The 17,550-nt window shown below is 45.0% G+C and overlaps 1 protein-coding gene across 2 annotated transcripts in view; it reads left to right on the top strand.

Annotated features, from left to right (window-relative positions):
- CENPI (centromere protein I) overlaps window positions 1-17,550 on the top strand; it is a 40,534-nt gene that overhangs the window by 8,714 nt on the left and 14,270 nt on the right. For both annotated transcript variants that reach the window (XR_009463943.1, XM_006266016.4), the window contains exons 3-10: window positions 6,877-6,995; window positions 7,683-7,790; window positions 9,579-9,627; window positions 9,761-9,807; window positions 13,933-14,022; window positions 15,605-15,733; window positions 16,920-17,084; window positions 17,361-17,481. Coding sequence is in view for 1 of the 2 variants with exons in the window: in XM_006266016.4 (XP_006266078.1) it covers window positions 6,877-6,995; window positions 7,683-7,790; window positions 9,579-9,627; window positions 9,761-9,807; window positions 13,933-14,022; window positions 15,605-15,733; window positions 16,920-17,084; window positions 17,361-17,481 (828 nt within the window). In the remaining variant the exon portion in view is untranslated. The remainder of the gene's footprint in view (window positions 1-6,876; window positions 6,996-7,682; window positions 7,791-9,578; window positions 9,628-9,760; window positions 9,808-13,932; window positions 14,023-15,604; window positions 15,734-16,919; window positions 17,085-17,360; window positions 17,482-17,550) is intronic.

Raw genomic sequence — 17,550 nt, 5'->3', positions numbered from 1 at the left:
CATTGTTACTAAAAACATTTACAGTTGAAAGGTGAGGAGTATAAAATATAAGCTACAAATGCCATGGCACACAAATAGATAAAAATACCAAAATACACAGGGAGAGACAAAATGCAAACATACAAATTTTAAAACACAATTCCTTATCTTAAAGTGAAAGAAAGAGGAAGGAAGAAAAGGTAGAAACGGAAAAACATATTCAAAGAGGGGAGAGAAAATGCAGGCAAGAGGAAAAGGGGGCTTTCTGTTACACCTGGTTTTCCAGGTATGAAATAAGCACCTTGGAAAAAAGCGGCACAGAGTACGGTTCCCCACTGTGCCCTGAGGCAAGCTGGGACTCAGGCATCCAGAGACGCTCTGGCATCAGATCATGGCTCAGGCCTCCAGAGATTCTGGCATGTGGCTCTATGGTGCCCCTTGCTGCTCTAGGATGCTGCATTCATGTGCGAGGCAAGTGGGAGTGGTGCAAGGCTGTGACCTGGGCACTGTCCCTGGTAAGTCGGGAATGGGGGTGGGGGCGATGGGGATGGTCAGGGTGCATGGGTCCCCTGCAGGGCGCACAGCCCCCCTGCAGCAGCAGCGGCCATGGAGCACTTGGGGCCCGCTGCGGCCAGAGCCCCCCATGGTGCGGTGTGGCCCTGATTGCCTCAGAGCTGATGCCACCTGTGCTGCCTGTTGCGGGGCCGGCTCAGTGCAGCCTGGCATGGGGCCATGTGGCTTCAGGCAGCAGTAGAGCCACTCAGGCTGTCACCCAGGGCCTGCCCCTGCTAACAGGGACCGCATGTTACGCTGGGATAGGTCCTGTCTCCACAGGCCCTGCGTGCTGTCGGGCCGAGCTGGTTCTATGGAAGTGGGACCCAGCCCAGTGCAACGCTGCTCCTTTGAGCTGTCACCTGTGGTCCCTGTGAGCAGGGGCAGGCCTCAGGTGCTGCCTGAAGCCACATGGCCCTATGCCGAGCTGGGCCAGCACTGCAACAGGCGGCACTGGCTCTGAGAAATTTGGGACTGTGCTGCACTGCGCTGCTGGGGGCTCTGACAGCAGCAGGCCCTAAGCGCCCCACAGCCACTGCTGCTGCGGGGAGGGGCTCGTGAGGACCGTGTCAAGGGGGGAGGAGGGCATGTGCCCTGTGGGGTGGATGTTGTGGCCCTGTAAGGGGGGGCTGTGGGCCCTGTGGGGGAGGCAGTCTATGCTGTGCCAGGGTGGGGGGGCAGCTGGGGACCCATCCCTCCTGAGCAGTCCCCCCACAATCCACTCACATTCCCAAGCTACCCCCACAAACCCCTTACCCACAAACTCCCCCAATCCCTCCCCCCAATTGCTTTACATGTGTAAATATATCAATAAAGCATTGCTCAGTTGATCTCTCTATATATAGTGGAGTTTCATTTTAATAGTGGAAGAACACTACTTTGTATACTTTAATGAGAGAGTTTGCGTTTCTTATCAGAGTATTTGCAGCTGGTAACGGGGAACACCAGGATCTCTGCTGGTGACACAAGTGGCAAGACCCATGCAGAGGAGCCTGTCCAGGGTCAGTACTGGTGACCCAGCCAGAGGGCAGATGAGGTGGCTGACCTTGGCCATTTAGGGCCAAGAGTACATGCGTTGACATTTCAAAGCAGGCCGGCACAAGGAGCACATCTTCTGGGAGATGGATGCCCAGATGGCAGAGCAGGGGCGCAGCCTTGGGACTGCAGGTCCAAGGGGGCAGATGCTGTTTCAGGTGGCAGGAGGTCACAGCCAGGCAGCATCCCCCACTGCCAGACTGCTGCAGTAGGTAAGGGGGTGTAGCAGCCACTCCAGCTTAGGGCTGCTTCAGCAGTCCAGCTGGTACAAGAGGTAGTGTCCCCAGATACCAAGTGGCTGGGCCTCAGAAGCTCCTGAGGGCAAGTAGACCTGAGCTGCCAGCACAGGGCAGGTTTTTATATTGCTGGGGCCAGCACAGGGCAGGTTTTTATGCTGCCGGGGCCAGCACAGGTGTTGGCCCTGGGCTCTAGCTCCCCCTGGCTGCAGATCCGGGAGGAGCTGGGCAGGGTTATTTTACCCCAAGTGGCTGAACTTGCCCCACACCAAAGTATACGTCCAGGTATGTGCACTGAGGCAAAAATCCTGGACTCAAATTTGTGCTGCTCCTATTTGAGCTACTGTAAGCGCACATGCCTGCATGTGTGGGTGTGCCCAATAGGTTTGTCTTTAAAATATTGGCTACTGTTTTGCATTTAAAAATGTGAAGAATTTATTAATCCAAAATAAATATCAGTTCATCAACTCAATTTTGGACTTAAAATCATTGATGTCTCTCTTAATTGCTGACATTAAGCTAGCGATTATGTATTCTTTTTAAACCAGATCTTTCTTTACATGTTACCTATAAAGCCTGAGTATCAAAGATATGGGCTATCAGCTACATCCAGCCCACAGAGCTATTGTCTAGCCTTCAGAGCTCTTGGAGGGTTTGGGAATTTGGGGGCAGGGCAAGCAAGAATAGAGCCCCACTGTTGAATTTGGGGGTACAGAGCCCTTGGGGGCATGTTTCAGGGGCAGTAGGGCAAGTGATAGCTGACAGCAGCTCAGGAGCCCATGCAGTTAATACTGCTGCTGCTCATCCCATTGATAGATGTGGGTTTGGATCTGGCCTGTGAAGAGGTCTACAGTTTGGATCCAGCCATGGGAGCTAAGGGAGTTTGACACCCCTGCTATAAAGTATTGGAATAAAAACCATGAATTCATAGATTGTAAGGCTGGAAGGGACCTCAGAAGATGATCAGGTCCATACCTCTGCACCAAGCAGAAAGACAACTGGGGTCAGGTGACCCAGCAAGGTAACTGTCCAGCCTCCTCTTGTAGGTTCCCAGGGTAGGTAATTGTACCACCTCTGGAGGGTGCTTATTCCATAGTCTTGACAGCCTAGTTGTGAAGTAGTTTTTCCTAACGTTAAGCCTGAAATGGTCTTCCAGGTGTTTGTGACCATTACTCCTAGTTTTCCCCAAGGGTGCACTGGTGAACAGTTGTTCACTGAGCCCTTGATGTACGCCTCTGATGTAGTGGTAAGCTGCTACCAAGTCCCCTCTCAGCCTTCTTTTTTTCAGGCTGAAGAGTCCCAGATCCGCTCAGCCTTTCCTCGTATGGCTTGCTGCGCAAGTCTCTGATCATACAGGTGGCCCTTCTCTGGACTCTCTCAACCTTTACCATGTCCTTGTTAAAGTGTGGTGCCCAGAACTGGATGCAGTATTCCAGCTGCAGTCTCACCAATGCCAAGTAGAGCAGAAGAATCACTTATTTGGTTTTGCTTGAGATGCATCGATTGATGCATAACAGAGTATTGTTATGGCTACATAATGCTACAGCGTCGCACTGTCAAATCATGTTCATATTGTGGTCTATTATTACTCCCAGTTTCCTTTCATTCATAGTGCTGGTCAGGTTGGCGTTGCCAAGCCTGTATGTGTGTTGGGGATTGTTCGTCCCCAGGTGGAGCACTTTACATTTTTCGACATTGAACTTCATCTGGTTCCGGTCTGCCTAGACAGTCCAACTTGCAGACTGTCTAGGTCTGCCTGTATCTGCAGCCTATCTTCAAGCATGACCACACTTCCTCATAACTTGGTGTTGTCTGCAAACTTGGACAGTGAGCTCTTCACCCCCACATTCAAATCATTGATGAAGATGTCAAATAGCACTGGAGGACACCACTGGCCACTTCCTGGAAAGATGACACAGATCCATCCATTAGAACTCTCTGGGTCCTACCCTGCAGCCAGCTTCCTACCCACCTGACTGTCTCGCAGTTAAGCCCACAGTGTTCCAATTTTCTCATGAGAACATCGTGGGATACCAGATGGAAAGCTTTTTGGAAGTCGAGGTATATAATGTCAACCTCCTCTCTCTTATCCAGGTGGCAAGTCACCTGATCATAAAAGGAGACGAGATTGGTTAGACAAGACCTGCCCGCGATGAAGCCACGCTGGCTGTCGCTCAGAATCCTACCTTCTGCAGGCCTATTGTACATAGACTCGTTAATGAATTTTTCCAGGATTTTCCCTGGGATAGAAGTTAGGCTAATTGGCCTGTAGTTACCTGGGTCCTCCCTCCTCCCCTTCTTGAAGATGGGCACAACATTGACCCTCTTCCAGTTCTCGGGGACCTCCCTGGAGCACCACGAATTTTGGAAGAAATTTGCTAGGGGTTCCATGATTATTTCAGCCAGCTCCTTCAGCACTTGGATGAAGTTCATCTGGTCCTACTGACTTGCATACATGCAGCTTCTTTAATTGATCACACACCAGTTCTATGGCAATAGTAGGAAGGCAATCGTTTGAACCCTGCTCATTCTGTACCCTAGCTGGCGTGATTTTCCCTGTGACCCAGTGAAAGACCGAAGCAAAGTAGTCATTCAGGAGTTCAGTTTTCTCCTGAGTGCCGGTAACTAGCTGTCCTGAGTTGTTGAGCAATGGCCCCACACTCCCATTTGTTTTCCTCCTGTTCCCTACACACCTTCTTGTCCTTGATTCCTGTTGCTAATTCTAGTTCAGTTGCTACCTTAGCTTTTCTAATCTGATCCCTACAAGTGAGGGCCATTGCTGTATAGTCCCTACCTTTCATTGCCTGTAAATCTCTTCCTTCTTTCTTAAGAAAGAAGCTCATAAGAAGCTTATGCTCTTTCTTAATAAAGAAGCTTCCATCTTAAGAATGAAGCTCTACAAATGTTATCTACTTCTCACTGACCAGTTTCTCTATGCTATGTAGGTACTCTGTTAGAATATACTGAATTGCATTTTATTTGAAGTTTTTAAAAGAATCACAAAACCATTTCCATTGGTTTTATAGTCTGGAAAATTGTTTACAAAATCTAAATTTAACCATATTTAATTTGACAATTTTTTTTTTTTTTAGTTGGCATATTTTTTAAAGCAAGTGTGTTAGTGTTTTTTATATGTTAATGTTGAATAATATCTGTTAATCTTAAACCTTCTACAAGGAAAGGCCTTTGTCCCAGGGGAGCGGGGGCACCGGGAGACCCCCGCGGCGGCCAAGGGGTCTGCTTACCTCCCGCAGGGCCGGAAGACCCGAAGAAACTCCACGCGCCGGCGCTGCCGGCGCGGGCCATCAGCCGGGCGTTTATCCGGCTGCGGCTGAGCGGCGGGGGCGGGGCACGCCGGCCGGGAGGAACAAAAGGCGGCCCCGCCGAAGCAGCAGGGCGGCTGGAGGGAGAGAGCAGGAGCGCGGAGCTCCAGCGAGCAGGGGATCAGCCGCCACCCACGGAGTGTGGGACACCGCCGGATAGAGGCGGAGCAGGCTGCGAGCAGCGCAGCGGAGAGCCCAGAGGGGCAGAGACAGGGGGAGAAGTCAGCCCCAGAGGCGGGGCAGCAGCCGGCGGGGAACTCGCCACCCGAGGCAGCGGGAGGCGTAGCAGCTACCCCGAGAGCGGGGCCAGCTGTAGCCGGTGTTGCGGAGCAGGCTGCGAGCAGCGCAGCGGAGAACCCAGAAGGGAAGAGACAGAGGGAGAAGTCACCCCCAGAGGCAGGGCAGCAGCCAGCGGGGAACCCAACACCCGAGGCAGCGTGAGGCGTAGCAGCTACCCTGAGAGCGGGGCCAGCTGTAGCTGGTATTGCGGAGCCGCCGGAGTGGGTAACGGCGGCCAAGACTATTGGGGGAGGCAGAGAGGACGGCTGCCTCCCAAGGAAGGAGGGATCAGGGCAGCACCCTCCAACTGGGTGAGGCATACCTGGCCCGAAGACAGCCTGTAGGGGCTAGGGTGCCCGAGCCGAGAGAGAGGACTAGACGAGGACGGGTGAGAGGCCAGGACAGGAAGACCTGAGGTGGCGTATGGCCGGGGTGTAGGGGAGGACGGAGCCCCGAGAGTACCTGCGAAGAGGCGTGCCTGCACCAGGGGATACCCCAAGGGAAGACCCCCCACTGAGAGAGTCATCGAAGTCGTGGCAGGCGAGTTCTGGGGTCCCCCTTAATACCAGCCAGGGTAAACCCTGGGGCGTACCAACGAAGCTCGGGGGCACAAGATCCCGAGCCCGGGCTAAGGCGGCGCGCGAGCTCCTAATCGAACGGAGGCGGGTACAGCCTTGTTAAGGTAATGGCTTGGACGTTATAGAAACACATGTGGTCAAACATATAATATGGTATTATCTTGTACATTAAGTTGCTTGTTTCTCTGTTGGATATTAGTCATCCAAAAATCTTGTTGCTTTTGCTTGTTACTAGCTAAAGACTTAAAACTATTTCTGTACTTATATGCCAAGATGGTCTAATTTATTTTTTCCTTAGGCAAAGCCTATGAGGTCAAATTTGGCAGTGGATGTAATAGCTGACTATTAACTAGAATGGAAGAGTAGCGATGGTAGTCTTTAGACCACTTGGTCATATAGCCTGAAATAGCTATAAGAGTCTGATATACTGATCTGTTTTCAGATATTCTTCTTATCTCATACCAGTTCTAAAGAAATTCCTTTTTTTCCTCCAGTCCATAATTTCATAAAATCTCAAGCATCTAAGCAATACCTGTCAACAGGCTGGAGGTATTTTTTCCTCTTCAGTTGCACTGCTATAAATCCAAAGTAACTACATTTGAAGCCACGGGAGTTAAATTGTTTAAAACTGGTGCAAAAAGAACTGGGTACTAGTCTTTGATTTAACTGGTTTTAAACCTTTGTTTAAATTTGGGGGCTGCTTTTCCTCCTAAATTTTTTTTAGTAAAGATCAACCTTTTGTTTAGATTTTTCCTAGTGCATATAATAGCTAGGAATACGTATGTGCAATCTCTTCCAGGTAGAACTATGGTGATAGTTAGTCTGACCTGCAAGCATGGACCAAAGAACCTGGAACATACAGTTCTCTCTCACTTTCAACTGTCTGTTTTCCAGCTGATGCAGTGAACACTCGGCTCTTGAAGTGCCTAATCCCAGCATCTGTAGTACCAGGATGTTCTGTGGTTTCAGCTGTGTCCTGGCTGTGTGTGGGCAAGTGTTCGAGTAGCACCGAGGTAACTACAAATTCTTGTAGTAGTAATGTTTTCTAAAGGGTGATGACAAGGGCACATTGCTTGTAGGAAAAAGAAATTTGCAGTTTTGTGTAGTCATCGCACAAGCTCATGCCATTTTTCATGATTTTCAGAAGAGCCTAATACTGTATCAGCATTTCCACTCTGAGGAATAAAGGCAGGGTCATGTGGGAATTACGCAGTCTTGCTCAGTTTATACTTCTGAATTTCCCAGGTCTAAAATATGCCTCTGTGGTGTCAAGTATTCCTCCAAATGCAGTACAATATTTTACCTCACAGTTGTATTCCTCAGCTAAGGTAGCAGAGTTCATGAGCTAAATAAAATATCACTTCGAATGAATAAAGACTTAAGTCTGTGTCTTGGAATTGTCAGTGTCCTGCTGGTCAACCAGAAAGGTAGTCAAAGCAGTTTAAACTTACTAATCAATTTCCTAGAGTTCGTACGTGCTTAAAATCAGGACATTGTCTTTATTGTACTTTGGTGTTAACTGTTCTCACCAAGCTTAGCTCCATAACAAGGAGATTGAATAGTTTGGTGCATCCATGGTGGCCTTGCTGGTCTCAAGAAGGGGGCATGTGAATTTTTTAATATGTCCTATTGAACAGGCTATTGGATTTTTCAAGTTCTCTTCCCTCACTTACTGTAAGGTTAATTTTATATTTCTGCAGCTGCTCTTCTTAAGATGGCTGATTGCAATGTTTGACTTCATTGATCACAAGGAGCAGCTTTATGCACTCTATGGCTTCTTTTTCTTCTTCCTGCAAGATGAGAAGCTGGTAAGGAGAACTGGAGAATTCATAAACTGAAAGAACAAACCTACAATGTTCATGTTTGCTATATGTCATTGTTGACACTGATCTGTGGTACTTTAGTTTGGTGTCTGTTCTTCTATTGCTGGAGTATTTGTTTATAGTAGTATGACTCTCCCTTCCACTTTGCAGTCCTTTAATGGTTCCATGGTTGCTGTTGAACCAAGATCAAATAGCATAGAAATACAGTAGCATAGGCCTATTGTTAGGGTTATCATATTCCCAGTTTCAAAAAAGAGGATACCTGTCAGGGAGGTGGGGGGACTAATATGGTTGGTGGGAGAGGGGGGTGATGTGCCTGTGCCCTTCCCCTCACACCCAAGTGACAGCCCCCTGCTCCCCCCACCCTCCTGCCCAGCCTTGCTGGTGTTTTTCCATTTGAGTTAAAGTGCATCTTAAATGGTAGCCAAGTGACCTGTTTTGTATGGCAGCTACAAAACTTCTAGAGAACGAAAGATTTAACTGTTCAGATTTGTAATGTAGGCAGGTACATTAGGAAAGTTCAAAGATACTCTAAATTTAGAAGTGTACCTTATACCTAACCTAAGTTGCTTGCTGGAGCTGTTTTCCATAAAACTTAATATTGAATTAAACAAAAAAGTTAAATGGAATTCTGTAGAGATTACTCCAGGCACTAAGATAATTTGAGAGAATGAGACCATGTTAAATTATATGATAAAGCAGTGCAGATGAGATATTATTCCTCCAGGTTTTTAAAAATGTTACCACAAAGATATTTTCTATTGCATCCCATAAGTAGGGATCTCTGTAAATTGCACTGGAAGTGTCCCTGTAGCAGCTTCTTTAATTTTCATTTCACTACTTGCCTGCCTAACCCTAATTGGCAGAGGGGCCCCGCCAGCCAGGGCATTTGCTGTTGATCTCTGGGGAAGCAAAAACCAAAGTTTTAAATATTCCATGTTTTTCACTTTCCTGGCAGTCAGCAGCAAATAGCCCAGCTGGTGGGGAATTCCTCTACCAATCAGGGTGGGAATGTGGGCAGGGGGAAGGCAAGCAGCAAAATGAAAAACATTAAAGGAGATGCTGCAGGCAGGCACTTCCAGCCTGCTTAACACAGATTCCTATCCATAAGGTACTTTCTGTAAGAGAACAGAGAAATTAACAAGTCTCTGATACTTTCAGAGTACTTGAGGTTTGACACAAAGACATTATACATGTTGAACTCATAAACTGCTGTAAATGGGGCACTAAGGCACATAGTTGACAACCCAGAGGTTGCAAGTTCAAGGCCATAGCAGAAGAGCTCATAGTGCAGCCTGTCAGATACCAATAAAATCTGCAAATTCTGCTAAATACCTTGTCACAAAGATATGGAAAGGGAAAGGACTGCAATAAATGAAAGTGTTTTGATACAAAACAAGCCAATTGTTATACATTATCCTCTTATTCTCTGACTCCTGAAGTGTTCAGCCCTTATTCTAATGGGCAAGAACTGACTTCATCAAAGAATTTGCCTAATATAGAGAATAGCCTCAAATGAAATGGGCATACTGGCAGTTGGTTTTAATGAGTTATATCAGTTCTGTGGTGTGTGCTGATTTTTCTGAGCGGTTTGGTGCATGTTCTATATAGTAAGAGGACTGAAGCACTTCAGTGTGACAGCCAGTTCTTGAGGAGACTAATTTATTAAAACAGTAATGACCTGTGAAATGGGTTTATATAGGGGTCTCTTTAGTCTAATAAGTATCCTGCTGAATCAACTTGCTCACTGGTGGGGTTTTGTTTTTTCTGCAGTGTCCTTATATCTGCCATATACTGTATCTGCTGACCAGGAGAGAGAGCGGTGAGTCCAGCCACTCAGCTTCCTGGATTGTTCCTACTGGTTCAATGTATTAGGCTATACAATGCATAAATATGCAATTGTCTGATATGATGTTTTGTACCCATAATATTCTTAGCTTTTCCTCTTTCTGCAGTAAAACCTTTTCGCGTGAGGAAACTGTTAGATCTACAGGCAAAGATGGTGAGTTACTGAAAATCCTGAAAAGAAGAAATAACCTAACTAGTTGAGCTTGCAACCCCTGTACTTTCTTAATAGAGCCCAGAAGAGAGGCAGACATGACTACTAGGATGGAGTTATTAGACCTTAGAATAGTAGCTTTTTTCTCTGTAATACTAAGGACTGACTATGGATCTTGTTATTTATATTTAGCCCAAGAGTCTGTACCTTGTGTTAACCTGTATTTCTGCCTTGTATTTAGTGTCCCTTCCGAGCACTCAGGATGGCAATGCAAACATTTTCAACTAGAAACAGCAAAACAAGCCTACTTGGTAGCAGGCTCTTGACTCTCCCTTTCCATTTCCTTACTCTTTCATTTTCCACTTGCCTCTTTGCTTTTACAGTATTATCAGAGACTATCAAAATTGGACAGAGGTGGTGACCTATTTAAGGATACCTACATTAATACCAGAACCAGGAATTGAACCTTATGTATTTGCATCAGGCCCTCTATCTTAACCACTGAACTGCTACATTCTAATCCCACCTCTATTCACCTCTATAGTTTCTCCCTGATTATGTTCTCTCTTTTGACTATCAACCCTGTTTTCATAGATTCATAGATGTTAGGGTCCCTGCCCTTTTCTAGGTTTCCTGTTGGCTAGCCCTGCTCTAGTATCAGTAATGAATCTAGGCCACCACTTACTTCCCTTTACAACTTTTATCCCTTGCTAACTACATTTGGGATGACAGCTGATACTTAATCAACCCCAGTCTTTCTCCTTTGCCTGACTAGGGAAAGGAGAGTGGGATTCTGAATCCAGAGGAGAAGCAGCCATTGTTCTTCTCCTGCCTTCCTGAAATACACTGACTTTTTTGTTTTTCTTTTTTAAATCTACCATCTAAGTGATAAGGTACTCACACTGATGGCTGATGAGAAGTACATAGGATGGCGATTCTCAACCAGAGTGCCACAAGATGCTTTTAAGGTGCCCACTGGTGCTGCACAGTGTTTGCACATCTAACAGTGCTAATGCCTATGTATGATTCACATGATTAATCCAGAGATTTGAGATTGGTTTTGACACTATGGATTCCTCTCTGACCTGTTGGAGGCCTGCTGAGTTCTTTGGAACAAGAGAGTTCATTATTATTTTTCTGTAGTCAAGAAATTAATGAAAGCTAAGGGCTGACATTTTCCAAGGGGTGCCTTCAGGGCTAATGTGGGATGTGTGGAGTCTGGCAAGGTTGTCACTGACAAGATCCACTGACACAAAGAATGAAATGTCCATAGATAGACACACGGGGCTGCAAAATATGCAAGGCAGCTAGAAGGTTGGTAACTGTGACTTGAGACTTCGATGTTAGAAAACTGCAAAATTGCGTGCGATTCTCAGTGTTTGGATGATGAAGACTTCATCTTCCACTCACTAAATCTGTTGCCATAAAAATAGTTGTCGTAATGTTTGTACTGGATTCTCAGGGTGTAAACATTTGAAGAAAAATTCAGGGTTTTTTTTAAAGCCTCAATATCTTCTAGTAATTATGGCAGTGGTTCTCAGTCGTCTTAGACTCAGGCCCCCCTTCGACAATGCCAACTCTTAGTTTTCACTTCTTTTTTTTTGACTACAGAAAAATAGCATTATTCTCCTGTTACAAATCATTTAGACAGTCCATAACAAGTTAGAATGTTTTGAACACAATGAATTCCTATTTGAAATCTCTGGCCACATCCAGACGAGTATATAGTATGCAGTATATAGCACCGCAGATACATTTGTGTTGCCACATACTGCACATTCAGGTGTTCTCTGCTGCAAGGTAGCAGCACTGGGGGTGGGGGGTAGACCCCAGGAGATCCCAGGGTCAAACTTGGGCAAAAAAAAAAGCAGGATACCACACACAGGGACAGCACACATTGCCCAGAACCAGAGCCTGGCCAGCCAGAGCCACACTCCAGCTGCCAGCCAGGCTCTGAGTGGCACTTTCGCCACTGCTGCATCCCCAGGAGACCAACAGAACCCCAGGTAAGGCTGCTGGGGCCAGCCCAGTGTTGACACCAGCCTCTCCTACCCCACCTGGGGTCATGTGCCACAAGGCGTGTGGCACAGGTGTTCCTCAGGGACACCTAGCAGTGGCACAAGGTGTCCTGCAGCTTCTTGTCCTCGGGGGGACAAATATTGTGTGGTTCTCTGTGGCACCCTTGAAAGGATTTTTAAGGCACCCTAGCTGAGAATCACTGAACTATGGTGCCTATAACAGTTTAACAATTTCCAGAAGGAATGACTTTGGACTTTGCTGTGAAACCTTTCAAATGGGTTGCTCGGAGTGGGTGCTTGTGAAACTTAGTGGATGGAGAGATTGTATGCAAGAAAGAGTGGGCTATACAGTGGGGCCAGTGGCTTTAACCTAGCTGGAAATGTCTGGCTCAGAAGAATGGTAATTTTAAGTGCTCCATGAATGTCAGTTCAACTCCTTAAACGTTTTGCTTTATACATTTGTGATTTAAAACCCCAATAGACTTAGTATCAGCTGAATATTTAACTTGGTATGCGTCAAAGATTCACCCAAATACAGGATTGATTTTTGGGGTTCACTATATATCCTGCATAGATATTTTCCCAAACTGAATTAACTATGGTGTTTGGTCTCTATTTCAAACTAATGTTAAGCTATGTTCAGTTTTATCATTGCTTACAGTTGCAATTTACCACTGCTAATTTGGCAGTAAGAGAGGCAGCAGCTGCACTAGAGGGATGTTGGAGGTTCCTGTCCCTGGTGGCTGCTATGTCACCCCCTAGTCTGCTAGCTGCACCAACACCTCCTCCTGCAGTAGTGGTGACTCAGAAGGAGGAGGGGGTTTGAGACTGATGAGAGACTTGGACTACTGGAATCCAACCCCCACAAGCCCCCAGCTGCCCTGCCAGCTGGGAGAAACAGTGCCATGTGCTGAATCGGGCCTGTTGCAGGCCATAGATTGTTAACCCCCTGGAACAGAACAATGAGTTATGTAAGTGTGATATCTTTAGAGAAGGCTCCTTGTCAAAAAAGTTCCTGGTCTTGCAGTCCCCAGTTGGGAAAAGGCTGGGTCAATGATCTGACATCTGGCAGGGATGGCTGGCTGAGAAATATAACTGAAGAAATCTTTGAGGAGCTGTTTCTTGATTAGGGAAGCAGGGTATGATTTTTTAAATTTTTTTTTGCTGTTAGTTTTATGATTTTTGTTCTGTCTTCCAAAAATATTTTTTTTCACATATAATTATTCTTCTCTTTATTTATTATACAGCCTTTGTTTTTTGTTTTATATAATGTATTGCATATCTGTGGTCAGTGGGATTTCAGGGCAGTTGATAAGTACAGGTGTTCCCTTCCATGGAGACGGGGACCTATGATATTTTAAAAACCAAAGGGAGATATCTCATAAGATAGCAAATGTCCTCTGCTGTAATTGCAGAGTCTGGACTGGGGTGGGTAAGACTAAAGTTTGCTGGGAGTTATCTCAAAAGCAGATTATTTCTAAGGAGTTATCTCAAAAGCAGATTCTAGTCTGGTCCCAGTAGAACCTCTATCAGACTAGAGATTTCTTGACAAGGAGCATTCCCTAAATCAGAAAGAGGCTTGGAGTTGAGGGTCAATGCAGTATCATACCACCATAACATACACAATTTGTTACAGTCGCATAACAGCTAGCCTTTAAGAAGTTTTAACAACTCCAAACATTTGCAATTTTTTTAGGATATCACTTGGAGAACCCTGTTCCATTCTCTTTATACTTGATAACAAATCAGTAACACTCTAGAAAGTTTAACTGTATGATGCTATTTTCATTCTTTAATAGAATGTAATTGGCTTTAAGAGTAGAATCATTCCCATGCACATTTTAGCCAAATAGAGGTCATCATATAGTATCTCTGATTGTTTAGTGTCTTTACATCATTAGGACTGGGACTTAAATTCCTTTTCCCCGCTCACCTCCATTACTGTTTCTTCCTTGTTCTCCTTCCATCCTCAACTGCACATAGGACTGTGGGGCTGGTTAATGAGGTATGAAAGGAAGTCTTTGACTTTCAGTTGGGTTTTTCTTTCTATTCTTTGGCTGCTGTATTTAGTCCTCTGGTGCATATTTTAACTGTCTTTCACTTATTCTAGGGAATGCAGCCTCATCTACAGGCTTTGCTATCGCTTTACAAGCTCTTCTACCCTGCGTTGGTGTCCATAACTTTGCCTGCAAAGATGAAGGTGAGCAATGGAGTCGATCTTACAAGTGGCAGGGTTGAGTGTCAAATTTGTACTGTGCTTTCTACGTAAGCAGCTTTGCTGTGTGATACAATGGTGAAAGAATAATTCTGGCTCTTCTTTCCACCAAAAAAGGAATATTACATAGGGATTGCTAGCATTTCACCATACTGAAGCAAGAGCAAATGTAAATGATTTGGAACTGAAGGGCAGACAGCTAGCCTATGGAACTGCATTCTTATTGTTGTTACTTTCGTCCTCCCTTGTTTATTTCCTTCCCATTTGATATGTTCTGTTTTGGGGAAATAATGTCTTCCTATGCTTGCTAAGTATTGCCCAAATGCTCTTAGTTTTGCCACCATTACCTCTACATAGCAAAAACTGCAGTACAGATGATAATGGCAGCCAAAAAACAATGAATAGAATAAAAATTTAGATTTTGTTTATGGGCCTAATTTTCTAAGTTCTAAGTTTTTGCTATACAGAGGTAATGGTGGCAAAACTGAGTTGATTTGGAGGAGTTCCAAGGAAGGAACAGGATATGTGGTGGTATTTTGTAATTGTGTCTATGCTGTGGTCACAATTATGCAGTTGCATATAAGATATGCTGTGCACTTACACTGCACATGTAAATACTTTAGTCAAGGTTTCTTAAGTATTCTGTAGTAAACAGGACTATATTCTGTAGGTACCTGGTTTCTGTGCACCTCAGGTAGGCTGAGGCAGCTCTGGGTATATTTAAAAATGGAGTTAGAATATTGCTGGTAATGTTTGTTTTTATATCAGTTTGCATTACTTATTTTTGCAGTTTTTATTATCCTGCAGATTGTTTTTGTTAATTGGAGAAGTAAGAGGTTTTGTCACCTACCAAAGCATGGGAGATGGTCTGACATTTAATTTCCAGAGTTGGGCCTTGTCTGAACCTACACTTGCCACCAGTTCACAAATAGTGTTTCTAAACCGAGTGAAAATATTTCCAGTTGAAGAGTTTAAATGTAAAGGTTGGAACTGGGTTAGGGTTTAGAACTGATTTTAATAAAAATGGTGGAAGACTGGTCAAGAAAAAAATCTGTTTTAAATTTTTATTTCAAGTTTTATTTGCAGCCATGATGTCCAGAAATTTAACTAATTTTTAAATGGGCTCTGATTGTCCTGATCAATTATTTGGTAGACTCACTGTTCCTGAATGTCTTGGGGGCTCCATTATAAATGCACCCAAATGCTTGGGCAGGTTTTAATTAACGCATTGTTTAGATCCTGTCTCTATCAATAGATAAAAATAACAGTATGAGAATTTTTAAACAGATGCAAGTTCTCATGCGTTTGAAACCTTTGTGACCTTGTTTTCTGACGTCTGAGAGAGGGCAAAAGCTTTAGAAAAGTCAATATCTCTTGTGGATTGTAGTTGCACGGTGATAAAAGTAATGCTGCACTGTCAGAAACCTAGCACCTCCTGGACTGTCAAGCCCAGCTGTTACAACAGAGCACATAGAAGTCATTACAGTGATATGTATCAAAATAGAAACTAATTTTTCTGTCACTTTTTTAAATTTAACCTCACACGTATCTGGCTTGTGCTTTTCAGACCTACTTTAAGAACTCAGAAAGCCTGTGGAAAGCAGCAATCAACGGTGTAAGGCAAAGAAACCAGAGAACTTCTCCAGTATCTCAGCAACTGATTCTAGGTCCAACTCGCCTTCAGTCCCGGAAGAGGGTAGGTTATGGGAAGTCAAACAATTTCTAGAGCTGTTCTATGTTGAATCCTAGAAAAAGGTAGGAACCAGGATCTGACTAGGGCATAGGGAAAGGCAGTATAATTTAATGGGGTATAATAAATAATCGGGGATCTGGGTTTTCAATTTCCTGCAGAAAAATATGGATTTTCTCCTTTAAAGGAGAAGAACACGGAAACCCAAGAAAACGTAGGTTTCCCCTTGCAGACCTTCTAGCCTGCAAGGGGCTGCTTGGGGCTGGGGGCAGAGGGTGCCACATGCATGTGATAGCCAGGCAGTGTTGTGGAGGGAAGCTCCCTCCAGGTAAGTTTGTGAGGGGGAGGCAGGGAGCAAAGGCAATGCATTGGGGAGCACAGGTGATGTGGCAGGGTTCCAGGGTGGGAGGTCACCTGCCTCCCCAGATTTCAGTGCCCACAGCAAGGTTGCAGGGCTGCAGCCTGGCTGGACCACACACCCCTTCCCCACACACTCACCCCCTTCCTCTAGGGGGTTAGGGCCTGGGGGTGGAGGGCAGCAGGTCTGGAGTGAGAGGCTCCGGCAGGGCTGGAGGGCTGTAGGTCAGGAGTGAGGGGCATTAGCAGGGCTGTGGCTTGGGTGTGTGGGGCAATAGCATGGGCAAGACACCAACATATCAAGGCTGCTCATCACCACAGAACAGTGGGGTAAAATAGTAGCTTTCTCTGTAATGAACATCTGCAGCTGGACCCACATTTTGGTGAGCAAAGGGGGCAGGGGGAGCTCTTATTTTCCATGATAAAAAATCAAACACCAAAATATATAGGTATTTAAAATTTATTTTGTTATAATGATTGAGGCACTGGTAGGCTTCCAAATTGCTTAAAATTGTAAATGTATCAATAAAACATAGTGTTCAACTGATACCTATATAGAGATAGTGGTATTTCATTTTAATTGCAGAAAAATGCTGATTGGAGGGCGGGGGGTGTTAATCTAAAGAATTTGGGATTTTTTTTTTATCAGACTATTTCACATTTTAAACAGAAAACCAGGATCCCTGATGATAATGCACTGCCTGAAATGCCTGGGATTATAAGTGTATTGTATTTTGCAGGGTAGTAAAATAATTTGGGGTATACCTGCATTTATCTGAATGATTATGTTGGAGTCCTACTTGCTGCTGTTAATTTTGATTTCCAATCTGTCTAGAAATGGAATACTCCGTTGATTTTGCCTGCAAGTAGCAGCAGTACAAGTAACACAACTGTGAGCAAGGAGGTCAGCCATGTTGACATATTCAGTCCCACTGAATCCTTTCCATTGGAGAAACTCTGTACATTCTCTCAACTCCTACAGAACATCCACTGCCTAGAGGTGAGTGGCAGGAAGGCCTCAGCATGGGCATGCATATGCAGGTGAGATGTAACCATGTATTGTGCCCATGACCTTATAGGGAGCAGTGCATATGTTGCTCAACCCCAACAAAACATGTAGGGTTTAGTGCACAGTGTTATGAAAGCTTTGGTTCCAACTGTCTTGTGTGTTTGGGCACTTTGGATCAGAGAGATTGGACAATTCTGATAGCATCAGCTTTGTGTTGGCAATTTCAGAAATAAAGATTCAATAGCTGGTTATCCTGGTTTCTTTCAGTTTCCTTCCCGAATGAGTTCAGTGCTAAGGAATCCTTTGTTGCTTCATTACATTAATTGTATCAAAGATGAATCTATATACCTGCGGCTTAACTACTGGATGGGCCAGGCTCTTCAAGAAGGTAGAAACTTAATATTACCAGGCTTGGTGGGGAGGAAAGGGGTATCTGAAGCTGTATTTTTCCTATTTT

Source organism: Alligator mississippiensis, chromosome 8, assembly GCF_030867095.1.
Source record: "Alligator mississippiensis isolate rAllMis1 chromosome 8, rAllMis1, whole genome shotgun sequence".
Classification (NCBI taxonomy): domain Eukaryota; kingdom Metazoa; phylum Chordata; order Crocodylia; family Alligatoridae; genus Alligator; species Alligator mississippiensis.
Note: the sequence above shows the minus strand (reverse complement) of the source record. Positions and strands in the feature narration are given on the sequence as shown.